A 27,232-nucleotide genomic window follows, 5' to 3' on the forward strand; every position below is an offset into this window, starting at 1 on the left:
TCACTTGAACGGAGGTTTCTATTGGAAGGAACAAGACCATGTTTTTTTTTTCTTATGCGAAAATTAAGCAAACAGCCAAACACAAATTTCCAAGCTTGATAAGCTCACTGGACCAAACCGCACCATGCAAATGCACAAAATCTACACACAGAAGACGCTTCAAAATTGGAGAGCAAGCACTTCCAGTTCCAACCAATCAGATCCATTCCTTTGGATTGATGCACACGTCGAGAAGTTTCCATTCTTCAGTCCCTTCTTGCGGTTTCTGCATACAAATGGTCGTGAGTAAACTTGACAAAATGCCACTGCTGTAACAAAATTTACCTGACCCAATCAAAAGATGCATCACAACACACTACGAGTCTATCAATTAACGTGTCAAATCAATCTTTCCAAACTATTTAAAACTGAAAACCTTTTATTTTCAGAATAATTTGAAGATTTTAAATATGGGAAACGTTCCAAGACGGTGCACCGGCCGAAGCTTCGGCCGGTCGCACGCCTCATCACGCGCCCAGCGCGAGCATAGTGGGCCGCACCTCCTTTTTTTGTGGGCCCATGTAACCATCCTTCCTCCTCCCCCGATCCAATCTCCCCTTTTTCACCTCAATGCCGCGAGCTCACCCTCCGTTCGCCGCTGGCCAAGCTGCGTGCCTCCACCGCCGCCTCCCAGCGCTCCGTCCCCACCCCCACCCCACCCCGCTCCTCCGCCGACAACGATGCTGCGTTTTTGCCGCAACCGGTCTTGAGGAAGCTAGCACCGACGCTTGATTTTGTTGCAACCAGGACGACAACGAGCGTCGCCGGCGGTGATGGCGCCTGACTTTTTTTGCTACAACCAGATGTTTTTCAAGTGTAAAATGTTGTAACCGGCGAAAACAAAAGCTGGAACGGGCATTCACGTTTGCTGGAAGCGTTTTTCAATTTTGCTTCAACCGCCTACCGGAGCTCTTGACACCCTCGCCGACGACGCCGTGAAATGTTACAACCAACCAAACAAAAGCTGGAACGGGTGTTCAATTTTGCTGGAAGCGTTTGTCGATTTTGCTTCAACCAACCCCCGCAGCTCTGATTTTGTTGCAACCGGCAACCTGCAAAGCTTCCACCGGTGAGTTTTTTTGCTTCAATGGCGACAGATGGAAGTGGCGACCAGAGATACGGCGCCGATGCGAGCGGCATGCACCAGGCGGCGAGGGTCGGCGAGGGCGCCTGGTGTTGCAACCATGGGGGCGGCGAGGTGCAACCGCTGTTGGCCGGTGCTACATAGGCGTGATGTGGAAGCGGCGACCCGCCATGGCGAGGAGTTGCAAGGAACACGACAGACGGTGATGAGGGATGCGAACGGCGGGGAAGAGGTTGCAAGCGCAGCGCGGGAAGGCTAGTGGTGCGGCTCGCGTGCGGGGGCGGCGCTCTCCTTCCTTCTCCTTTTCCCCCGCGCGGGAGGTTGACGATGGGTGCTGGAGAAGACGGGATCTCGCACAGATCCGACGGTCCAGGCTCGCGCATCGGACGGCTGGGCCTGGACCGGCCGAACCGTTTGGGCCGGCGCACCGGCGCCTAGCGTCGCCCTTTAAATATTGCAGCGCCTTTAAACAGTACAACCTCAAAAAGTTTGTGTATTTTTTTTTGCGGGGATCAAAATTATGTGTTTATCAGAGTTATATAACAGTAACAGAGCATCTTAACTTACATGATCATACTCCCACCGTGCGGTCAGAGGGAGGGAAACAAGGATACTCTCAATCCTTCCTCCAGTTTTGAGGCCAAATGTGGTGCCACGATCGTAGACCTTCGCAAGGAGCAAAAAGTTAAGAACCAGAGTAACGCTAATACTGTACTAACAAGCATGATGACCGTGGCCATGTCGGAGCACTTACGAGGTTGAATTCCACATAGCGACCTCTCCGTAGCTGCTGCCATGCCCTGTGGTCTTCTGTAAATGGGGTATCTTTCCGACATTCTATGATGGGGTCCATGGGGATGTATGCAGGAATTACAGAGGCCGCACAGTCTGCAGGGAAGGAAGGCAGGCGCCTTAGCATTTCAGAAGATGGTAGAAAAGGACCCAAATTCAGAGTTCTATCTATTGATACCTGTCACGAAGTCAAGAAGAGTTTCTTGATCATGGTCACTGAGATCATCAAAGAATATTCCACCCACCCCACGGCGTTCACCACGATGCTGCAGTCACAGGGAAGTAATCATCTCCATGATTATCTCTGGAAAAAACACGAGACAGTGCAGGACAAACTACACATTGCGGGATATTCATAAGACTAGCAAGCCTGATCTCACTTTTCAGATGTCTGGATCATGTCACCTAATTCGGAGACATTGTACAGACTAATCACCCAAAAGATTTACTAAACGAGCACAGGTCAAACTAACCTTGACATGGAAATAATCATCGCACCATTTTTTGAATCTTGGGTAGAATGTTGGATCAAACTTATCGCATGCTTGTTTTTGAACCTAAAAGTGTACAACAAAACCTAAAAAGGTTATCGAACAAAGTAGACAGCAACAGAGAAGTGTCAAATGGCCTTGGATCATAGTAGTATGATTTTAGCCAAGATAATAGCAGAAGCAAGATGTCATACAGAATGAAAATGTTTGATATCCTCTTCGATGATGTACGACGGTGTCAAGTCAGTACCACCTCCAAACCACCACTGCCTGGGTGCCCCAGGAGCATATGCAGCAGTAATTGTTGGAAATATGAGCAGTTTACCGAATGATTTTATTAACAGAAATAGTAGATAAAACATGACTAAAATAGCAAATATAAAGCAAGTCATGCAATCTGACAGAGAGAAGGTAAACATTGTCTGCATATATGAACTTGAGGTAAACACATCTAGAACAATCACTAGATGAAATTGCTTATACGACATAGAACCTAACATACGTAGGACAGAAACTAAAGCCAAGAACTGTAGCAGGACTTCTAACAGAAAGGAGAAGAACATGTACGGCACAGCAGCAACAGAAGCGCTGGACTTGGGGTCGGTGTCCTCGCCTGCCATGTCGTCGAGGAGGTCGTGGACGTCGGGGAAGAAGTCGTCGTCGGGGAAGTAGTCGTTGGCGACCGGATCGTCCGTGATGAAGCAGCCAGTAGTCGCGCAGAGCGCTCCCCAAAAACCTTATCACCCTTCTCCCGTACAGGACTCAAAGAGTGTGGTTTCGGAGGCCTACTGTCCCGACCTGCGGTGCAAGCCGCAAGCCGGGATGGAGAAGATCGTAGCAACAACGCAGTGCTCAGGAACCGGTGGCGAGAGGAAGAAGTAGTTCTGGTGCGTCTTGCTGAGAGGAGCGACCTCCCTTTTATAGGCGCAAGAGAAGGAGGCAAGAGGGCAGCGCCGGGAGCTGAAGGGACCGAGGGAGATGAAACGAACAGACAGCAGCCGAAGGGTGCAACGTTCGCATTTAATCTCCACTACAGCAAAAACTTTCCATCTCCCGATTGACCTTTCGTATACCTGTAGTGCGTGGCAAAAATTTAGACATCGGCTCGTTCCCGCAACCCGCAACCCGCAACCCACGGCGCGTCGTGGCGTGGCGTGGCGTGGCGTGGCGTGGCGAGGCGGACGGCGGAGGAGGAGCGCGCGTGGATGTCCCTCTTGTTCTCATGCTCATACAAGTGGGGAAGGAGCCTCCCTTATAAAGAGGTCCAACTCCCTCTAAACTAGCAATGTGGGACTAAACTTTAGTTCCACCTCTTGCCTTGCACAAATGGGCTGCGTGGGCCTCTAGGATTTACTAGGAATTTCTAAAACTGCTACTGGGCTAGGCCGAAAATGGACAAAATTCCAGCAATCCCCCACCAGATCCCAGAGGCACACAAAATTTGCCTTTGGTTCCAAAACACTGTTTTATATACCGGTACTGCAATGGAGACTGTTAAGTTGAACTTCCACCTAGAACTCTATGCTACACTAGTAAGCAACTTGAACAGTGGACTGGGCCTTGAACTGCAAGTTTTCTGCGAATCTAGCTTCACATAAAGCTTTGACCGATACGTGGCTACCGTGGGTCTTCCCCGCGGGTGGAGCTTATGCGTCATACTCCGTGAACTTTCATGAGTTTACTAGAGAGAACCCTACTCTCATAGATTGTGACGTTTGACAATCAGACTCATATAGGTGTGTTCTTCAAAAGATGTTCTGCAGGACAACAACTTTGCCTCAAAGAGCCACTTAGAACATATTAAGATATACATCAACCTGCCATGCAGATTAGGAGAGTATTGCATCTTCATGGAGTGGTATTTTTAATAGTAAGGATACTCTCCTTCCAGTTGACCAACAGCTTGTCTTCCACATCTAATTCACGGGATCTTCGATCACAAAGAATAGGTTACCACTATGAACAACTCATATTGTGGGTCTTATACCCATCTCCCTCGATGCATTATCTATCACATTACGTGATAGACCCTTAGTGAAAGGATCTGCCAGATTTTTAGACGTTAGGATATAATCCAATGCAATAACTCCGGAGTTTCTCATTTTTCTGACAGACTTTAACCTTCTCTGAACGTGTCTTGATGACTTCATGTTATCCTTAGAGCTGTTCACTTTCGTGATCACATTTTGATTGTCACAGTTCATAAGGATACCCGGTACAGGTTTCTCAACAACCGGCAAGTCATTCAAGAGCCGGCGAAGCCAATCTGCTTCGACCGTAGCTGTAACTAGTGCTGTGAGTTCTGCTTCCATAGTTGACCTCGTTAAGATGGTCTGCTTGCAAGACTTCCAAGAAACAGCGCCACCTCCATGAGTGAACACATATCCGCTCGTGGCCTTTATCTCATCAGCATCTGAGATCCAGTTTGAGTCACTATACCCTTCAAGCACCTTTGGGTGTCCAGTGTAGTGAATTCCATAATTCACAGTGCCTTTCAAATAACGCAAAACTCTCTCTAGAGCTTTCCAATGCACATCTCCTGGTTTTGAGACAAACCGGCTCAGCTTGCTAACAGCAAAAGAGATGTCAGGTCTTGTAGCACTGGCTAAGTACATAAGCGAGCCAATAATCTGAGAATACTTCAATTGATCTCTAGCAATTCTTCGATTCTTTCGAAGCAGCACGCTAGCATCATATGGTGTTGGAGAGGGCTTGCAGTCACTATAGCCAAAGCGACTCAAGACCTTTTCCACATAGTGAGATTGAAGCAATGTAATCCCACCATCATCATCTCTGAACAACTTGATGTTCAGAATGACATCAGCCACTCCTAAATCCTTCATCTCAAAACAGCGAGATAGAAAATCCTTGACCTCCTTAAAAACATTCAGATTTGTTCCGAAAATCAATATGTCATCAACATACAAGCAAAGCATAACTCCCTCGCCCCCACCATGGCGACAGTACACACATTTGTCAGCTTCATTCACAACAAAGCCTGCAGCTGTTAAAGTTCTTTCGAACTTCTCATGCCACTGTTTGGGTGCTTGCTTGAGTCCATACAAAGACTTCAGCAACTTGCACACTTTCCCTTCCTGACCATCTATTACAAACCCATCTGGTTGTTTCATATAAATTTCCTCATCCAACTCTCCATTTAGGAAAGCAGTCTTAACATCCATTTGATGAACGACAAGACCATGTGAGGCAGCTAGTGAAAGTAGAACTCGAATAGTGGTCAGTCGAGCCACAGGTGAGTAAGTATCAAAGAAATCTTCACCTTCATTTTGGGTATAACCCTTAGCCACGAGCCGAGCCTTGTACTTTTCAATAGTACCATCAGGCCTAAGCTTCTTCTTGAATATCCATTTGCATCCTATAGGTTTGCACCCATAAGGACGATCAGTTATCTCCCAAGTTTCATTCGCCAAGATGGAATCCATCTCGCTACGAATTGCTTCCTTCTAGTAGTCAGCATCTTCAGATGCATAGGCCTCTGAAATAGAATTGGGAGTGTCATCTATGAGATACACAAGAAAATCATCACCAAAGGACTTTGCAGTCCTCTGTCTCTTGCTCCTAATAGGAACTTCATTGTTCTCCTCCACAGGACTTTCAAAGTGTTCCATCAAAATGGCAGGTTCGGTAATTGTAACTGGTTCCTGATTCGATGAACTAGGCATCTCCTGATTAGATGAGGTAGCCATATCCTTCATGGGAAAGATATCTTCAAAGAAAGTCGCATCATTCGACTCCATGATCGTACCGACATGCATGTCAGGTACCTCAGATTTTACAACCAAGAATCTATAGCCAATGCTATGAAAAGCATATCCCAAGAAAACACAATCCACAGTCTTTGGTCCAAGTTTCTGCTTCTTTGGAATTGGAACATTGACTTTCGCCAAACAACCCCATGTTCGCAGATAAGAGAGTTTTAACCTTTTCTTCTCCCATTCCTCGAATGGAGTTATCTCTTTGTTCTTTGTGGGAACTTGATTTAGGACATGACATGCTGTCAATATCGCCTCCCCCACCATGCCTTGGAGAGACCCGATGTGTCTAACATGACGTTAACCAAATCAGTTAGAGTACGATTCTTTCTTTCAGCCACCCCATTTGACTGAGGTGAGTAGGGAGGCGTCCTCTCATGGATTATACCATGTTCCGCACAAAAAGCATCAAATTCATTGGAAAAATACTCTCCACCACGGTCGGACCTAAGCCTCTTGATTTTTCGATCAAGTTGGTTTTCCACTTCAGCTTTATAGATCTTGAAAAAATTCAAAGCCTCATCCTTAGATTTCAGAAGATACACGTAGCAGTATCTAGTGGAGTCGTTAATTAATGTCATGAAATATTTCTTTCCACCTTTTGTCAAAACACCATTCATTTCACATAGATCTGAATGTATAAGATCTAGTGGTGCAAGATTTCTCGTCTCCGCAGTCACGTGAGATTTACGAGGTTGCTTAGCTTGCACACACACTTGACACTTAGATCCCTTAACGGTGGTGAAACTAGGGATTAAGTTCAACTTTGCTAGTCGCGACATGCAACCAAAGTTAACATGACAAAGTCGTGAATGCCACACATTTGATTCACTATTGTTGCAAATATGATTAACAACTTTATTGCAAACGTCTGATAAGGATAAACGAAACAGGTCTCCTGACTCATAGCCTTTACCAACAAAGGTTCCATACTTGGATATTACAAACTTATTCAACTCAAAGACAAGCTTATAGCCATCTCTACACAGAAGAGATCCGCTAACAAGATTTTTATTGACGGAGGGGACATAATGCACGTTCTTCAGCCGCACGATCTTCCCCGAAGTAAACTTCAGATCGGCCATGCCAACACCACGAACAGAAGCACTTGAACCGTTGCCCATCAGCACGGTTGAAGTCCCTGCGGTCTGATAAGATGAAAACATGGAAATATCACCGCATACATGCACATTAGCACCCGTGTCAATCAACCAATCAGGAGAATGACATACTGAAAGAATAGTGGGAAATATACCATACCCAGCATCCTTCATGTCAATGTCTCTGTCTGGTGACAACATTAGCGCTCTTGCCGCCTTTATCAGGATGACGCTTGTCATAGCGATTGGGGCAACTAGGAGCCCAATGATCAGGATCTCCACACACATGACAAGCACCTTTCTTCTTGTCATTCTTCTTCTTGAAGTTCGTGTGCTGCACAGCCTTGTTCTTCCCATCAAACTTTCCTTTACCATCAAACTTGCCCTTGTTCTTGAACTTGTGGGACTGGAAGTTTTTCTTCTGTACCAGATTGGCACTAGATCCTCCCTCAATACCTCGAGCACGTGTGTCCTTTGCTCTCGCCTTTTCTTCCACATCAAGAGTACCAATGAGATCCGGGACGGAAAACTCCTGTCTCTTATGCTTCAGTAAGGTAGCAAAGTTCCTCCACGAAGGAGGAAGCTTAGTGATGATACCCCCGGCAACAAACTTGTCCGGTAGGATACAATTGAAGTGCTCAAGTTCTCTAGCAAATGACTGTATCTCGTGAGCCTGCTCAACCACGGAGCGCTCTTCAGTCATCCTGTAATCATAGAATTGCTCCATGATGTACAGCTCAGTGCCGGCATCCGAGACCCCAAACTTGGCCTCGAGTGCGTCCCACATATCTTTTCCATTGTCAATTGTCGCATAAGCATCAACTATGTTCACACCAAGAACACTCAAGAGAGCAGCCTTAAACAAGGTATCCATTTTCTGAAAAGCTTGTGCCTATTGGGCATCTTGCTCTCCTTCAGGTTTGCCAAGAGTGGCGTCATAGCAACTCATGGTTTGAAACCATAAGACTGCTCTCACGCGCCACCTCTTATAGTGGATAACCTCAAACATAGGAGGTCTCATGGAAGCATCAAAACCATTCGAGGTAAATTACCTATAATAAGGTTTTTGGATTGTTGGAAATATGAGCAATTTACCGAATGATTTTATTAACAGAAATAGTAGATAAAACATGACTAAAATAACAAATATAAAGCAAGTCATGGAATCTGACAGAGAGAAGGTAAACATTGTCTGCATATATGAACTTGAGGTAAACACATCTAGAACAGTCACTAGATGAAGTTGCTTATACGACATAGAACCTAACATACGTAGGACAGAAACTAGATCCAAGAACTGTAGCAGGACTTCTAACAGAAAGGAGAAGAACATGTACGGCACAGCAGCAACAAAAGCGCTGGACTTGGGGTCGGTGTCCTCGCCTGCCATGTCGTTGAGGAGGTCGTGGACGTCGGGGAAGAAGTCGTCGTCGGGGAAGTAGTCGTTGGCGACCGGATCGTCCGTGATGAAGCAGCCAGTAGTCGCGCAGAGCGCTCCCCAAAAACCTTATCACCCTTCTCCCGTACAGGACTCAAAGAGTGTGGTTTCGGAGGCCTACTGTCCCGACCTGCGGTGCACGCCGCAAGCCGGGATGGAGAAGATCATAGCAGCAACGCAGTGCTCAGGAACCGGTGGCGAGAGGAAGAAGTAGTTCTGGTGCGTCTTGCTGAGAGGAGCGACCTCCCTTTTATAGGCGCAAGAGAAGGAGGCGAGAGGGCAGCGCCGGGAGCTGAAGGGACCAAGAGAGGTGAAACTAACAGACATCAGCCGAAGGGTGCAGCGTTCGCATTTAATCTCCACTACAACAAAAACTTCCCATCTCCCGATTGACCTTTCGTATACCCTAGTGCATGGCAAAAATTTAGACATCGGCTCGGCTCTTTCCCGCAACCCGCGGCGCGTCGTGACGAGGCGTGGCGTGGCGAGGCGGGCGGTGGAGGAGGAGCGCGCGTGGATGTCCCTCTTGTTCTCATGCTCATACAAGTGGGGAAGGAGCCTCCCTTATAAAGAGGTCCAACTCCCTCTAAACTAGCAATGTGGGACTAAACTTTAGTTCCACCTCTTGCCTTGCACAAATGGGCTGCGTGGGCCTCTAGGATTTACTAGGAATTTCTGAAACTGCTACTGGGCTAGGCCCAAAATGGACAAAATTCCAGCAATCCCCCACCAGATCCCAGAGGCACACAAAATTTGCCTTTGGTTCCAAAACACTGTTTTATATACCGGTACTGCAGTGGAGACTGTTAAGTTGAACTTCCACCTAGAACTCTATGCTACACTAGTAAGCAACTTGAACAGTGGACTGGGCCTTGAACTGCAAGTTTTCTGCGAATCTAGCTTCACATAAAGCTTTGACCGATACGTGGCTACCGTGGGTCTTCCCCGCGGGTGGAGCTTATGCGTCATACTCCGTGACCTTTCATGAGTTTACTAGAGAGAACCCTACTCTCATAGATTGCGACATTTGACAATCAGACTCATATAGGTGTGTTCTTCAAAAGATGTTCTGCAGGACAACATCTTTGCTTCAAAGAGCCACTTAGAACACATGAAGATATACATCAACCTGCCATGTAGATTAGGAGAGTATTGCATCTTCATGTAGTGGTATTTTTAATAGTAAGGATACTCTCCTCCCAGTTGACCAACAGCTTGTCTTCCACATCTAATTCACGGGATCTCCGATCACAAAGAATAGGTTACCACTGTGAACAACTCATATTGTGGGTCTCATACCCATCTCCCTCGATGCATTATCTATCACATTACGTGATAGACCCTTAGTGAAAGGATCTGCCAAATTTTTAGACGTTTGGATTTAATCCAATGCAATAACTCCGGAGTTTCTCATTTTTCTGACAGACTTTAACCTTCTCTGAACGTGTCTTGATGACTTCATGTTATCCTTACAGCTGTTCACTTTCGTGATCACAGTTTGATTTTCACAGTTCATAAGGATACCCGGTACAGGTTTCTCAACAACCGGCAAGTCATTCAAGAGCCCGCGAAGCCAATCTGCTTCGACCGTAGCTGTATCTAGTGTTGTGAGTTCTGCTTCTATAGTTGACCTCGTTAAGATGGTCTGCTTGCAAGACTTCCAAGAAACAGCGCCACCTCCATGAGTGAACACATATCCGCTCGTGGCCTTTATCTCATCAGCATGTGAGATCCAGTTTGAGTCACTATACCCTTCAAGCACCTTTGGGTGCCCAGTGTAGTGAATTCCATAATTCACAGTGCCTTTCAAATAACGCAAAACTCTCTCTAGAGCTTTCCAATGCACATCTCCTGGTTTTGAGACAAACCGGCTCAGCTTGCTAACAGCAAAAGAGATGTCAGGTCTTGTAGCACTGGCTAAGTACATAAGCGAGCCAATAATCTGAGAATACTTCAATTGATCTCTAGCAATTCTTCGATTCTTTCGAAGCAGCACGCTAGCATCATATGGTGTTGGAGAGGGCTTGCAGTTGTTGGGGAATGTAGCAGAAATTCAAAATTTTCCTACGTGCACCAAGATCTATCTATGGAGAAACCAGCAACAAGGGGGAAGGAGAGTGCATCTACATACCCTTGTAGATTGCTAAGCGGAAGCGTTCAAGAGAACGGGGTTGAAGGAGTCGTACTCGCCGTGATCTAAATCACCGGAGATCCTAGTGCCGAACGGACGACACCTCCGCGTTCAACACACGTACAGCCCGGTGACGTCTCCCATGCCTTGATCCAGCAAGGTGAGAGGGAGAGGTTGAGGAAGACTCCATCCAGCAGCAGCACAACGGCTTGGTGGTGATGGAGGAGCGTGGCAGTCCAGCAGGGCTTCGCCAAGCACGACGGGAGAGGAGGAGTAAGATACGTAGGGCTGCGCCAAGAGGGAGAGGTTCTCGTATGTTGGGCAGCCCCTAGACCTCAACTATATATAGGGGGAGGGGAGGGGGCTGCGCCCCCTCTAGGTTTCCCACCCCAAGGGGTGCGGCAGCCTCAGATCCCATCTAGGGAGGCGGCCAAGGGGGGGAGAGGGGGAAACTTGCCCCCCAAGCAAGGTGGAGGAGCCCCCTCCCCAAACCCTAGGCGCCTTGGGCCCTTGTGGGGGGGGCGCACCAGCCCACCTGGGGCTGGTCCCCTCCCACACTTGGCCCATGCAGCCCTCCGGGGCCTGTGGCCCCACTTGGTGGACCCCCGGGACCCTCCCGGTGGTCCCGGTACGTTACCGATAAAACCCGAAACTTTTCCGGTGACCAAAACAGGACTTCCCATATATAAATCTTTACCTCCGGACCATTCCGGAACTCCTCGTGACGTCCGAGATCTCATCCGGGACTCCGAACAACATTCGGTAACCACATACAAACTTCCTTTATAACCCTAGCGTCATCGAACCTTAAGTGTGTAGACCCTACGGGTTCGGGAACCATGCAGACATGACCGAGACGTTCTCCGGTCAATAACCAACAACGGGATCTGGATACCCATGTTGGCTCCCACATGTTCCACGATGATCTCATCGGATGAACCACGATGTCAAGGACTCAATCAATCCCGTATACAATTCCCTTTGTCTAGCGGTATTGTACTTGCCCGAGATTCGATCGTCGGTATACCGATACCTTGTTCAATCTCGTTACCGGCAAGTCTCTTTACTCGTTCCATAACACATCATCCCGTGATCAACCCCTTGGTCACATTGTGCACATTATGATGATGTCCTACCGAGTGGGCCCAGAGATACCTCTCCGTTTACACGGAGTGACAAATCCCAGTCTCGATTCGTGCCAACCCAACAGACACTTTCGGAGATACCTGTAGTGCACCTTTATAGTCACCCAATTACGTTGTGACATTTGGTACACCCAAAGCATTCCTACGGTATCCGGGAGTTGCACAATCTCATGGTCTAAGGAAAAAATACTTGACATTAGAAAAGCTTTAGCATACGAACTACACGATCTTTGTGCTAGGCTTAGGATTGGGTCTTGTCCATCACATCATTCTCCTAATGATGTGATCCCGTTATCAATGACATCCAATGTCCATGGTCAGGAAACCGTAACCATCTATTGATCAACGAGCTAGTCAACTAAAGGCTTACTAGGGACATGGTGTTGTCTATGTACCCACACATGTATCTGAGTTTCCTATCAATACAATTATAGCATGGATAATAAACGATTATCATGAACAAGGAAATATAATAATAACTAATTTATTATTGCCTCTAGGGCATATTTCCAACAGTCTCCCACTTGCACTAGAGTCAATAATCTAGTTCACATCGCCATGTGATTAACACTCACATGTCACATCACCATGTGACCAACATCCAAAGAGTTTACTAGTGTCACTAAACTAGTTCACATCATCATGTGATTAAGACTCAATGAGCTCTGGGGTTTGATCATGTTCTGCTTGTGAGAGAGGTTTTAGTCAACGGGTCTGCAACATTCAGATCCGTGTGTACTTTGCAAATCTCTAGGTCATATTGTAAATGCTGCTTCCACGCTCCACTTGGAGCTATTCCAAATGGTTGCTCCACTATACGTATTCGGTTTACTACTCAGAGTTATTCGGATAGGTGTTAAAGCTTGCATCGACGTAAACCTTTACGCTGAACTCTTTATCACCTCCATAATCGAGAAACATGTCCTTATTTACTCCAAGGACAATTTTGACCGCTGTCCAATGATCCATTCCTGGATCATTCTTGTACCTCTTGACTGACTCATGGCAAGGCACACTTCTGGTGTGGTACACAGCATAGCATACTATAGAGCCTACGCCTGAAGCATAGGGGACGGCCTTCGTCCTTTCTCTCTCTTCTGCCGTGGTCGAGCTTTAACTCTTAACTTCATACCTTACAACTCAGGCAAGAACTCCTTCTTTGACTGATCCGTCTTGAACCCCTTCAAGATCATGTCAAGGTATGCGCTCACTTGAAAGTACCATTAAGCGTTTTTGATCTATCCTCATAGATATTGATGCTCAATGTTCAAGTAGCTTAATCCAGGTTTTCTATTGAAAAACACCTTTCAAATAACCCTATATGCTTTCCAGAAATTCTACATCATTTCTGATCAACAATATGTCAACAACATATACTCATCAGAAATTCTATAGTGCTCCCACTCACTTCTTTGGAAATACAAGTTTCTCATAAACTTTGTATAAACCCAAAATCTTTGATCATCTTATCAAAGTGCACATTCCAACTCCGAGATGCTTACTCCAGTCCTTAGAAGGATTGCTAGAGCTTTGCATACCTTTTAGCATCCTTAGGATCGACAAAACCTTTCTGATTGTATTGCATACAACCTTTCCTTACGAAAACTGGTAAGGAAACTCGTTTTGACATCCATCTGCCAGACTTCATAAATGCAGCTAATGCTAACATGATTCCGACGGACTTTAAGCATCGCTACGGATGAGAAAATCTCATCGTAGTCAACTCCTTGAACTTGTGAAAAACTCTTCGCCACAAGTCGAGCTTCATAGATGGTGACATTACCATCCACGTCCGTCTTCTTCTTAAAGATCCATTTATCTCAATGGCTTGCCGATCATTCGGTAAGTCCACCAAAGTCCATGCTTTGTTCTGATACATGGATCCTATCTCGGATTTCATGGCTTCTAACCATTTGTCGGAATTTGGGCCCACCATCGCTTCTCCACAGCTCGTAGGTTCATTGTTGTCTAGCAACATGACTTTCAAGACAGGATTACTGTACCATTCTGAAGTAGTACGCATCCTTGTCACCCTACGAGGTACGGTAGTGACTTGATCCGAAACTTCATGATCACTATCATAAGCTTCTACTTCAATTGGTGTAGGCGCCACAGGAACAACTTCCTGTGCCCTGCTACACACTTGTTGAAGTGATGGTTCAATAACCTCATCAAGTTTCCACCATCCTCCCACTCAATTTTCGAGACAAACCTTTCCTCGAGAAAGGACCCGATTCAAGAAACAATCCCTATTGCTTTCGGATCTGAATTAGGAGGTATACCCATCTGTTTTGGGTGTCCTATGAAGATGCATTTTATCCGCTTTGGGTCCGAGCTTATCAACCTGAAACTTTTTCACATAAGCGTCGCAGCCCCAAACTTTTAAGAAACGACAACTTAGGTTTCTCCAAATGGTGTCGTCTCAACGGAATTATGTGGTACCCTATTAAAGTGAGTGCGGTTGTCTCTAATGCCTAACCCATGAATGATAGTGGTAATTCGATAAGAGACATCATGGTATGCACCATATCCAATAGGGTGCACCTATGATGTTCGGACACACCATCACACTATGGTGTTCCAGGCGGTATTAATTGTGAAACAATTTCCATAATGTCTTAATTGCATGCCAAAGCTCATAACTCAGATACTCATTTCTATGATCATATCATAGACATTTTATCCTCTTGTCACAATGATCTTCAACTTCACTCTGAAATTACTTGAACTATTCAATAATTCAGACTTGTGTTTCATCAAGTAAATATACTCAACATCTACTCGAATCATCTGTGAAGTAAGAACATAACGATATTCACTGCATGCCTCAGCACTCATTGGACTGCACACATCAAAATGTGTTACTTCCAACAAGTTGCTATATTGTTCCATCTTACTGAAAACGAGGCTTCTCAGTCATCTTGCCCATGTGGTATGATTTGCATATCTCAAGTGATTCAAAATCAAGTGAGTCCAAACGATCCATCTGCATGGAGGTTCTTCATGCGTATACACCAATAGACATGGTTCGCATGTCTCAAACTTTTCAAAAATGAGTGAGTCCAAAGATCCATCAACATGGAGCTTCTTCATGCGTTTTATACCAATATGACTTACATGGTAGTGCCACAAGTAAGTGGTACTATCATTACTATCTTATATCTTTTGGCATGAAAATGTGTATCACTACGATCGAGATTCAATAAACCATTCCTTTAGGTGCATTATTCTCCTTAAATGAATAACCGTATTGCGATAGACATAATCCAATCATGTCTATGCTCAACGCAAACACCAAATGACAATTATTCAGGTTTAATACTAATCTTGATGGTAGAGGGAGCGTGCGATGTTTGATCACATCAAACTTGGAAACACTTCCAACACATATCGTCAGCTCACCTTTAGCTAGTCTCCGTTTATTCCGTAGCTCTTTTATTTCGAGTTACTAACACTTAGCAACCGAACCGGTATCTTAATACCCTGGTGCTACTAGGAGTACTAGTAAAGTACACATTAACATAATGTATATCCAATATACTTCTATCGACCTTGCCAGCCTTCTCATCTACCAAGTATCTAGGGTAATGCTGCTCCAGTGGCTGTTCCCCTTATTACAGAAGCACTTAGTCTCGGGTTTGGGTTCAACCTTGGGTTTCTTCACTAGAGCAGTAGCTGATTTGCCGTTTCATGAAGTATCCCTTCTTGCCCTTGCCCTTCTTGAAACTAGTGGTTTCACCAACCATCAACAATTGATGCTCCTTCTTGATTTCTACTTTCGCGGTGTCAAACATCGCGAATACTTAAAGGATCATCATATCTATTCCTGATATGTTATAGTTCATCAAGAAGCTCTAGCAGCTTGGTGGCAATGACTTTGGAGAAACATCACTATCTCATCTGGAAGATCAACTCCCACTCGGTTCAAGTGATTGTTGCACTTCAGACAATCTGAGCACAAGCTCAACGATTGAGCTTTTCTCCCTTAGTTTGCAGGCTAAGACAATCGTCGGAGGTCTTATACCTCTTGACGTGGGCACGAGCCTGAAATCCCAATTTCAGCCCTCGAAACATCTCATATGTTCTGCGATGTTTCAAAAACGTCTTTGGTGCCCCAACTCTAAACCGTTTAACTGAACTATCACGCAGTTATCAAAACGTGTATGTCCGATGTTCGCAACATCCACAAACGACGTTTGGGGTTTAGCACACTGAGCGGTGCATTAAGGACATAAGCTTTCTATTGTCCGCATAATCGCTACTGTCAACTTTCAACTATATTTTCTCTAGGAACATATCTAAAATGGTGGAACTAAAGCGCGAGCTTACGACATAATTTGCAAAGATCTTTTGACTATGTTCAGGATAATTAAGTTCATCTTATGAACTCCCACTCAGATAGACATCCCTCTAGTCATCTAAGTGATTACATGATCCGAGTCAACTAGGCCGTGTCCGATCATCACGTGAGACGGACTAGTCATCATCGGTGAACATCTTCATGTTGATCGTATCTACTATACGACTCATGCTCGACCTTTCGGTCTCTTGTGTTCCGAGGCCATGTCAGTACATGCTAGGCTCGTCAAGTTAACCTAAGTGTTTCGCGTGTGTAAATCTGGCTTACACCCGTTGTATGTGAACGTAAGGATCCATCACACCCGATCATCACGTGGTGCTTAGAAACGACGAACTTTCGCAACGGTGCACAGTTAGGGGGAACACTTTCTTGAAATTTTAATGAGGGATCATCTTATTTACTACCGTCGTTCTAAGAAAATAAGATGCATAAACATGATAAACATCACATGCAATTAAATAGTGACATGATATGTCCAATATCATTTTGCTCCTTTTGATCTCCATCTTCGGGGCTCCATGATCATCATCGTCACCGGCATGACACCATGATCTCCATCATCATGATCTCCATCATCGTGTCTTCATGAAGTTGTCTCGCCAACTATTACTTCTACTACTATGGCTACCGGTTAGCAATAAAATAAAGTAATTACATGGCGTTGTTCAATGACACACAGGTCATACAATAAATAAAGACAACTCCTATGGCTCATGCCGGTTGTCATACTCATCGACATGCAAGTCGTGATTCCTATTACAAGAACATGATCAATCTCATACATCACATATCATTCATCACATTCTTCTTGGCCATATCACATCACATAGCATACCCTGCAAAAACAAGTTAGACGTCCTCTAATTGTTGTTTGCATGTTTTATGTGGTTGCTATGGGTTTCTAGCAAGAACGTTTCTTACCTACGCAAAACCACAACGTGATATGTCAATTGCTATTTCCCCTTCATAAGGACCCTTTTCATCGAATCCGTTCCGACTAAAGTGGGAGAGACTGGCACCCGCTAGCCACCTTATGCACCAAGTGCATGTCAGTCAGTGGAACCTGTCTCACGTAAGAGTACGTGTAAGGTCGGTCCGGGCCGCTTCATCCTACAATACCGTCGAAACAAGATTGGACTAGTAACGGTAAGCATATTGAACAAAATCAACGCCCACAACTACTTTGTGTTCTACTCGTGCAAAGGATCTACGCAATAGACCTAGCTCTGATACCACTGTTGGGGAACGTAGCAGAAATTCAAAATTTTCCTACGTGTCACCAAGATCTATCTATGGAGAAACCAGCAACGAGGGGGAAGGAGAGTGCATCTACATACCCTTGTAGATTGCTAAGCGGAAGTGTTCAAGAGAATGGGGTTGAAGGAGTCGTACTTGCTGTGATCCAAATCACCGGAGATCCTAGTGCCGAACGGACGGCACCTCCGCGTTCAACACACGTACAGCCCGGTGACGTCTCCCATGCCTTGATCCAGCAAGGTGAGAGGGAGAGGTTGAGGAAGACTCCATCCAGTAGCAGCACAACGGCGTGGTGGTGATGGAGGAGTGTGGCAGTCCAGCAGGGCTTCGCCAAGCACCGCGGGAGAGGAGGAGTAAGAGAGGTAGGGCTGCGCCAAGAGGGAGAGGTTCTCGTATGTTGGGCAGCCCCTAGACCTCAACTATATATAGGGGGAGGGGAGGGGGCTGCGCCCCCTCTAGGGTTCCCACCCCAAGGGGTGCGGCAGCCTCAGATCCCATCTAGGGAGGCGGCCAAGGGGGGGAGAGGGGGAAACTTGCCCCCCAAGCAAGGTGGAGGAGCCCCCTCCCCAAACCCTAGGCGCCTTGGGCCCTTGTGGGGGGCGCACCAGCCCACCTGGGGCTGGTCCCCTCCCACACTTGGCCCATGCAGCCCTCCGGGGCCTGTGGCCCCACTTGGTGGACCCCCGGGACCCTCCCGGTGGTCCCGGTACGTTACCGATATAACCCAAAACTTTTCCGGTGACCAAAACAGGACTTCCCATATATAAATCTTTACCTCCGGACCATTCCGGAACTCCTTGTGACGTCCGGGATCTCATCTGGGACTCCGAACAACATTCGGTAACCACATACAAACTTCCTTTATAACCCTAGCGTCATCGAACCTTAAGTGTGTAGACCCTACGGGTTCGGAAACCATGCAGACATGACCGAGACGTTCTCCGGTCAATAACCAACAGCGGGATCTGGATACCCATGTTGGCTCCCACATGTTCCACGATGATTTCATCGGATGAACCACGATGTCAAGGACTCAATCAATCCCGTATACAATTCCCTTTGTCTAGCGGTATTGTACTTGGCCGAGGTTCGATCGTCGGTATACCGATACCTTGTCAAATCTCGTTACCGGCAAGTCTCTTTACTCGTTCCGTAACACATCATCCCGTAATCAACCCCTTGGTCACATTGTGCACATTATGATGATGTCCTACCGAGTGGGCCCAGAGATACCTCTCCGTTTACACGGAGTGACAAATCCCAGTCTCGATTCGTGCCAACCCAACAGACACTTTCGGAGATACCTGTAGTGCACCTTTATAGTCACCCAGTTACGTTGTGACGTTTGGTGCACCCAAAGCATTCCTACGGTATCCGGGAGTTGCACAATCTCATGGTCTAAGGAAAAAATACTTGGCATTAGAAAAGCTTTAGCATATGAACTACACGATCTTTGTGCTAGGCTTAGGATTGGGTCTTGTCCATCACATCATTCTCCTAATGATGTGATCCCGTTATCAATGACATCCAATGTCCATGGTCAGGAAACCGTAACCATCTATTGATCAATGAGCTAGTCAACTAGAGGCTTACTAGGGACATGGTGTTGTCTATGTACCCACACATGTATCTGAGTTTCCTATCAATACAATTATAGCATGGATAATAAACGATTATCATGAACAAGGAAATATAATAATAACTAATTTATTATTGCCTCTAGGGCATATTTCCAACAGTAGTTACTATAGCCAAAGCGACTCAAGATCTTTTCCACATAGTGAGATTGAAGCAATGTAATCCCACCATCATCATCTCTCAACAACTTGATGTTCAGAATGACATCAGCCACTCCTAAATCCTTCATCTCAAAACAGCGAGATAGGAAATCCTTGACCTCCTTAATAACATTCAGATTTGTTCCGGAAATCATTATGTCATCAACATACAAGCAAAGCATAACTCCCTTGCCCCCACCATGGAAATAGTACACACATTTGTCAGCTTCGTTCAAAACAAAGCCTGCAGCTATTAAAGTTCTTTCGAACTTCTCATGCCATTGTTTGGGTGCTTGCTTGAGTCCATACAAAGACTTCAGCAACTTGCACACTTTCCCTTCCTGACAATCTATTACAAATCCATCTGGTTGTTCCATATAAATTTCCTCATCCAACTCTCCATTTAGGAAAGCAGTCTTAACATCCATTTGATGAACGAGAAGACCATGTGAGGCAGCTAGTGAAAGTAGAACTCGAATAGTGGTCAGTCGAGCCATAGGTGAGTAAGTATCAAAGAAATCTTCACCTTCCTTTTGGGTATAACCCTTAGCCACGAGCCGAGCCTTGTACTTTTCAATAGTACCATCAGGCCTAAGCTTCTTCTTGAATACCCATTTGCATCGTATAGGTTTGCACCCATAAGGACGATCAGTTATCTCCCAAGTTTCATTCGCCAAGATGGAATCCATCTCGCTACGAACTGCTTCCTTCCAGTAGTCAGCATCTTCAGATGCATAGGCCTCTGAAATAGAACTGGGAGTGTCATCTATGAGATACACAAGAAAATCATCACCAAAGGACTTTGCAGTCCTCTGTCTCTTGCTCCTAATAGGAACTTCATTGTTCTCCTCCACAGGACTTTCAAAGTGTTCCATCGTAATGGCAGGTTCAGTAATTGTAACTGGTTCCTGATTCGATGAACTAGGCATCTCCTGATTAGAAGAGGTAGCCATATCCTTCATGGGAAATATATCTTCAAAGAAAGTCGCATCATTCGACTCCATGATCGTACCGACATGCATGTCAGGTACCTCAGATTTTACAACCAAGAATCTATAGCCAATGCTATGAAAAGCATATCCCAAGAAAACACAATCCACAGTCTTTGGTCCAAGTTTCCGCTTCTTTGGAATTGGAACATTGACTTTCGCCAAACAACCCCATGTTCGCAGATAAGAGAGTTTTAACCTTTTCTTCTCCCATTCCTCGAATGGAGTTATCTCTTTGTTCTTTGTGGGAACTCGATTTAGGACATGACATGCTGTCAATATCGCCTCCCCCCACCATGCCATGGAGAGACCCGATGTGTCTAACATGATGTTAACCAAATCAGTTAGAGTACGGTTCTTTCTTTCGGCCACCCCATTTGACTGAGGTGAGTAGGGAGGCGTCCTCTCATGGATTATACCATGTTCCGCACAAAAAACATCAAATTCATTGGAAAAATACTCTCCACCACGGTCGGACCGAAGCCTCTTGATTTTTCGATCAAGTTGATTTTCCACTTCAGCTTTATAGATCTTGAAAAAAATTCAAAGCCTCATCCTTAGATTTCAGAAGATACACACAGCAGTATCTAGTGGAGTCATCAATTAACATCATGAAATATTTGTTTCCACCTTTTGTCAAAACACCATTCATTTCACATAGATCTGAATGTATAAGTTCTAGTGGTGCAAGATTTCTCGTCTCCGCAGTCACGTGAAATTTACGAGGTTGCTTAGCTTGCACACACACTTGACACTTAGATCCCTTAACGATGGTGAAACTAGGGATTAAGTTCAACTTCGCTAGTCGCGACATGCAACCAAAGTTAACATGACAAAGTCGTGAATGCCACATATTTGATTCACTATTGTTGCAAATATGATTAACAACTTCATTGCAAACGTCTGATAAGGATAAACGAAACAGGCCTCCTGACTCATAGCCTTTACCAACAAAGGTTCCGTACTTGGATATTACAAATTTATTCGACTCAAAGACAAGCTTATAGCCATCTCTACACAGAAGAGATCCGCTAACAAGATTTTTATTGACGGAGGGGACATAATGCACGTTCTTCAGCCGCACGATCTTCCCCGAAGTAAACTTCAGATCGACCGTGCCAACACCACGAACAGAAGCACTTGAACCGTTGCCCATCAGCATGGTTGAAGTCCCTACGGTATGATAAGACGAAAACATGGAAATATCACCGCATACATGCACATTAGCACCCGTGTCAATCAACCAATCAGGAGAATGACATACTGAAAGAATAGTGGGAAATATACCATACCCAGCATCCTTCATGTCAATGTCTCTGTCTGATGACAACATTAGCGGTCTTGCCGCCTTTCCCAGGATGACGCTTGTCATAGCGATTGGGGCAACTAGGAGCCCAATGATCAGGATCTCCACACACATGGCAATCACCTTTTTTCTTGTCATTCTTATTCTTGAAGTTCGTGTGCTGCACAACCTTGTTCTTCCCATCAAACTTTCCTTTACCATCAAACTTGCCCTTGTTCTTGAACTTGTGGGGCTGGAAGTTTTTCTTCTGTACCAGATTGGCACTAGATCCTCCCTCAATACCTCGAGCACGTGTGTCCTTTGCTCTCGCCTTTTCTTCCACATCAAGAGTACCAATGAGATCGGGGATGGAAAACTCCTGTCTCTTATGCTTCAGTAAGGTAGCAAAGTTCCTCCACGAAGGAGGAAGCTTAGTGATGATACCCCCGGCAACAAACTTGTCCGGTAGGATACAATTGAAGTGCTCAAGTTCTCTAGCAAATGACTGTATCTCGTGAGCCTGCTCAACCACGGAGCGCTCTTCAGTCATCCTATAATCATAGAATTGCTCCATGATGTACAGCTCAGTGCCGGCATCCGAGACCTCAAACTTGGCCTCGAGTGCGTCCCGCATATCTTTTCCATTGTCAATTGTCGCATAAGCATCAACTATGTTCTCACCAAGAACACTCAAGAGAGCAGCCTTAAACAAGGTATCCATTTTCTGAAAAGCTTGTGCTTGTTGGGCATCTTGCTCTCCTTCAGATTTGCCAAGAGTGGCGTCATAGCAACTCATAGTTTGAAACCATAAGACTGCTCTCACGCGCCACCTCTTCTAGTGGATACCCTCAAACACAGGAGGTCTCATGGAAGCATCAAAACCATTCGAGGTAAATTGCCTATAAGAAGGTTTTTGGATTGTTGGAAATATGAGCAATTTACCGAATGATTTTATTAACAGAAATAGTAGATAAAACATGACTAAAATAGCAAATATAAAGCAAGTCATGCAATCTGACAGAGAGAAGGTAAACATTGTCTGCATATATGAACTTGAGGTAAACACATCTAGAACAGTCACTAGATGAAGTTGCTTATACGACATAGAACCTAACATACGTAGGACAGAAAGTAGAGCCAAGAACTGTAGCAGGACTTCTAACAGAAAGGAGAAGAACACGTACGACACAATAGCAACAGAAGCGCTGGACTTGGGGTCGGTGTCCTCGCCTGCCATGTCGTCGAGGAGGTCGTGGACGTCGGGGAAGTAGTCATTGGCGACCGGATCGTCCGTGATGAAGCAGCCAGTAGTCGCGCAGAGCGTACGTAGGACAGAAACTAGAGCCAAGAACTGTAGCAGGACTTCTAACAGAAAGGAGAAGAACACGTACGGCACAGCAGCAACAGAATCGCTGGACTTGGGGTCGGTGTCCTCGCCTGCCATGTCGTCCAGGAGGTCGTGGACGTAGTCATTGGCGACCGGATCGTCCGTGATGAAGCAGCCAGTAGTCGCGCGGAGCGCTCCCCAAAAACCTTATCACCCTTCTCCCGTACAATACTCAAAGAGTGTGGTTTCGGAGGCTTAAGCCGGGATGGAGAAGATCGTAGCAGCAGAGAGGAGCGACCTCCCTTTTATAGGCGCAAGAGAAGGAGGCGAGAGGAGGAGCAGCCGAAGGGTACAAGCTCGGCTCATTGCCGCGCCGCGGCGAGGCGGGCGGCGGAGGAGGAGCGCGCGTGGATTTCCCTCTTGTTTTCATGCTCATACAAGTGGGGAAGGAGCCTACCTTATAAAGAGGTCCAACTCCCTCTAAACTAGCAATGTGGGACTAAACTTTAGTTCCACCTCTTGCCTTGCACAAATGGGCTGCGTGGGCCTCTAGGATTTACTAGGAATTTCTGAAACTGCTACTGGGCTAGGCCCAAAATGGACAAAATTCCAGCAGTAATCTCTGAATTTGATTTGGATTCTGTTAATACAAAAATCCACTTATTTCACTTGCCAGCACAAGTAGTACCTTGCGGTGCCTCTGTCTCGAAATATCGGTAGTTGAAATGCAATGTTGGCGCGAAGGGATTGTTTGGGTGGATAACCTGGAGCTCGGACGCCAAAACAAGAATCATATAAGGCCGTGGAAGCAATTGCACATTACACAAGAAGATTGGTACTGTAGGAGTAGCTATTCCTACACAGAAATGGTGGTGACGCAAACAGATTGCTGAGACATGCGAACTTGGGCAGCGCCGGTGGGAGGCGCCTCTCAGAGACTCACCGAGCTAACGCCGGCAGCGAAGAAGGGCACGGGCCCGGCCTTCTCCGCGCCCGCCGCCGCGTCGGGCCTCGCCGCGCGGTACGCGTCTGGGGGCATGACTCCGTAGACGACGGACACGTTTACGGCGGCCTTCTCGAACACGCGGCCGCCCTGCAGCACGCGGCTGATACCGCCGCCCCCGCCCGGGCGCGTCCACGCGTCCTCCCGAAACACCACGCCACCGCCGCCGCTGCCCTCCTCGACTGCCTCGAGCGCCGCGCACACCTCCGCCTGCACCCGCCGGATCAGGCGCTCGAACCGCGCGCGCGCCGACGAAGACCCCGACGACGCCTCCTCCCCGCGGAGAAATGTCAGCGGTGGCGCGGCTTCCGGCGTCTCCCGCTCCATGTCCACCTGCGGTCTGCGGGCGGTGTGAGAGCGAGATTTCAAGGCGAGTCCACCAGCCAGTACGCCCCCTCCACGTGGACTCGTCTTATCTCCCACCAGCCAGTGCGATTGGCAACTCCGCCTGCGTACATTGCGGCGACGGCGACCCGCGATGAAGCTCCTCGTGTCACCTCCGCCGCCGCTGTTCCCCTCCTCCCCCTGCCGCCGTTCAGGTCCGTGCGCGCTCTTGCTGGGAATCTCATAATTCCCGCCGACCCCTAGTCTGATCACAAGAATCTTCTCAGGTAAGGCTATTCTCCAGAAGCATTTCCATGCGGTAGCAACACGAGAATCTTGCAAATGCGGGGAAGCCAACAGAACGGCGATCTGCGGGTACAATCCAATCCAATGCTACCTTGGTGCCATGAACCATGATTTAAAAAAAAATGCAGATTTTTTTTTCTTTCCATTTCATTGGTGCCATGAATCATGAACACCTGTTAACTGTTGAAACTGAAGGGTTGCAGAGACCCATGGCTCTGAACAAGTAAAGGGAAGGGAACCACTTACGCGCGGCAAGGTCAGTCCACGCCTCCCGGTGCCCGAGCACATCCGCCAACCGCCTTACGATGGTACCGATCGTCTGCCAGATGTAAATCCCGATCGGCAAATGCATGACCGTGAGAGCATCGTTCATATGAGAGCCGCATGCGAGCTTGCTGCCCGAGTTCTTCAGTATGCAGGAACAATGGTGAAGGTAATGCTGCATTACAAAGAAGCCACATCTTCTTGTGGCAAACACTCTAATATTTCATCATATAGTTTGTTAGTTTTCTTCTGTATTCTGCAATGGATTGTTCATATCCACTAATATCAAATTATGAAATCTCTGTGTTCCCATCAGCCCTCCGTGACGACAGATGAAATCGACAGGGCAGTTCATCAGATGATCATTGATGCTGGTGCCTACCCTTCTCCCCTTGGATACGGCGGGTTCCTGAAGAGCGTCTGCACGTCGGTGAATGAGTGCATCTGCCATGGAATTCCTGACTCACGCGCACTACGGGTCGAAACATGATCGTATCTTTTTCATCTGATTCTCCAATTGCTAGCAACCTCTTTGTCCTGAAAAGAAATGATGGTTGTTTCCTGCTGACTTTGCAGGATGGGGATATCATCAATATTGATGTTACTGTCTACTTAAATGTAGTAGGCCCTATTGTATTTGTACGATAAATTAAGCACATTTTGAGGTGTAGTGTGACATACTGTGTTGCTCTAGGGATATCATGGTGACACCTCAAGAACATATCTGTGTGGGGAGGTCGATGAACCTACTAAGCAGCTTGTAAAGGTCTGGTTTCTACCGATTACTTCCAAGTTCCAACCATAAGTTTCAGACAGCACCTGAAGAACTTGTCTGATGTAATAGGTCACTGAAGAGTGCATGCTGAGGGGCATATCAGCCTGCAAACATGGTGTTAGCTTTAAGGCAATTGGAGAGAGAATAAGGTGGTGTTCTCTCAGATTTTGGCCAATAGTATGAATTTTATGATGCTTTTGGTAATTTCCATACCAATCAGTTGCTTTTTGTTTAAATTTGACTTACAAATATAATATTACCAGATGCCAGCACATCGTTTTTCATGTGTTTGGGTCTGAAACAGATGAGAAGAAAGCCAAATTATCAGCATCTATTGTTTTTTCACTAACAAAGATTATCTTCTCGAATGGCTTCACGAGGATTTCCGTTTCTTAAACATATGCATCCTCAGAATATGCCTTGATGCAGTTTATCAGTTAATGATGATATTACTTGTCTTAAAACATATGCATCCTCAGAAAATGTCTCGACGCTGTTTATCACTTGAGAATCTAAACAGTTTAATTATCAATGCATGTAATTGTTGTGTTATTGTTGGTGATCATTTTTGTACTTCCAATGGATTTCAGCGAACATGTGAACAAGTACGGCTACAGCGTCGATCCCTTCATCGGGCACGGAGTTGGGACGATCTTCCATTCAGAACCCATCATATGGCACACCTGTAAGTAACCTTAGCTGTTTTCACTGACCGTGATCATGGACTAAATGCTAGATAGCCACATGAGCAATTTTTTGGCAACGCTCTGGTCCTCATAAACAGCAACTAAACACACATTTTGTATAGATGATTATGAGCCAGGATTCATGGTCGCGGGCCAGACATTCACAATCGGTAAGCCGCTTCCATGGCCTTCTTCAAGATAACAATATGTGCAGATTTGTCTCTGCTGCAAAATAGCCCAAATGCAAAGCTTCTGTCTGGTTGATCCCTTCTTCCCATCAGTCGGCAAACTCTTAGGATGAAACATGACTCTGTCAGACGACATAGGTGGTGTAGGCGTGTAGCTGTAACTGAGATATGTCACAAGATCTGATGATCTCCGTCTGCTTTTCGTGATAGATGTAAGTAACATAGGACTGTGAATATGTGACTAACCGGCGGTTTGGTTTGTGATGGTTCATCCTGCAGAGCCTACCCTGTCCATGGGGAGCACACGGTGCAAGGTGTGGGACGACGGCTGGACCGCCATCACGGTGGATGGCAGCCTCAACGTGCAGTTCGAGCATACGGTGCTGGTTACCGTCAACGGCGCAGAGATTCTCACAAAGTGTTAAGAGAGGGTGAAAGGTGGTGCGTCAGCGTACCGTTTGAGCGTATGTTCACAAGCGAGTTCAGCCCATTGACGGCCCGTCTCATTGAAGAAAAGTTTTCTTTAGAGAGAAAATTGAAGAAAAAGTTGTTTTTGAGGTTTCCTTGGAACCTACTCCCTCTGTAAACTAATATAAAATCGTTTAGATCACTATTTTAGTATTTTAAACGCGTACAAATCAAAAATTCAAAACATGAGGACGTCAAGATAGGTAATAGTTAGTGGCAGAGCTAAATC

At 46.1% G+C, this 27,232-nt stretch overlaps 2 protein-coding genes across 4 annotated transcripts; one reads left to right on the plus strand and one right to left on the minus strand.

The window, feature by feature from the left end:
* LOC119339870 (oxygen-dependent coproporphyrinogen-III oxidase, chloroplastic-like) lies at positions 1–24,346 on the minus strand. Its single transcript, XM_037611773.1, has 8 exons — positions 23,933–24,346; positions 23,678–23,753; positions 2,601–2,695; positions 2,389–2,472; positions 2,094–2,181; positions 1,878–2,011; positions 1,691–1,789; positions 1–265 (listed from the first exon to the last, which is right to left on the minus strand). Exons 1-8 carry the CDS (start codon positions 24,317–24,319, stop codon positions 197–199), a joined length of 1,032 nt encoding a protein of 343 aa, XP_037467670.1. The 5' UTR covers positions 24,320–24,346; the 3' UTR covers positions 1–196.
* LOC119339869 (methionine aminopeptidase 1B, chloroplastic-like) lies at positions 24,346–27,232 on the plus strand. Of its 3 annotated transcripts, none has more exons than XM_037611769.1 (10): positions 24,346–24,531; positions 24,604–24,691; positions 24,818–25,055; positions 25,203–25,364; positions 25,463–25,507; positions 25,581–25,652; positions 25,731–25,810; positions 26,252–26,346; positions 26,470–26,517; positions 26,815–27,232. In XM_037611769.1, exons 1-10 carry the CDS (start codon positions 24,471–24,473, stop codon positions 26,958–26,960), a joined length of 1,035 nt encoding a protein of 344 aa, XP_037467666.1. In that variant the 5' UTR covers positions 24,346–24,470; the 3' UTR covers positions 26,961–27,232. The 3 variants fall into 3 exon arrangements, with proteins under 3 accessions (XP_037467666.1, XP_037467667.1, XP_037467668.1); XM_037611770.1 differs by having other exon boundaries at positions 25,463–25,504; positions 26,815–27,225; XM_037611771.1 differs by lacking the exon at positions 26,470–26,517 and having other exon boundaries at positions 26,815–26,948.

Source organism: Triticum dicoccoides, chromosome 7B (genome assembly GCF_002162155.2).
Source record: "Triticum dicoccoides isolate Atlit2015 ecotype Zavitan chromosome 7B, WEW_v2.0, whole genome shotgun sequence".
NCBI classification, from domain to species: Eukaryota; Viridiplantae; Streptophyta; class Magnoliopsida; order Poales; family Poaceae; genus Triticum; species Triticum dicoccoides.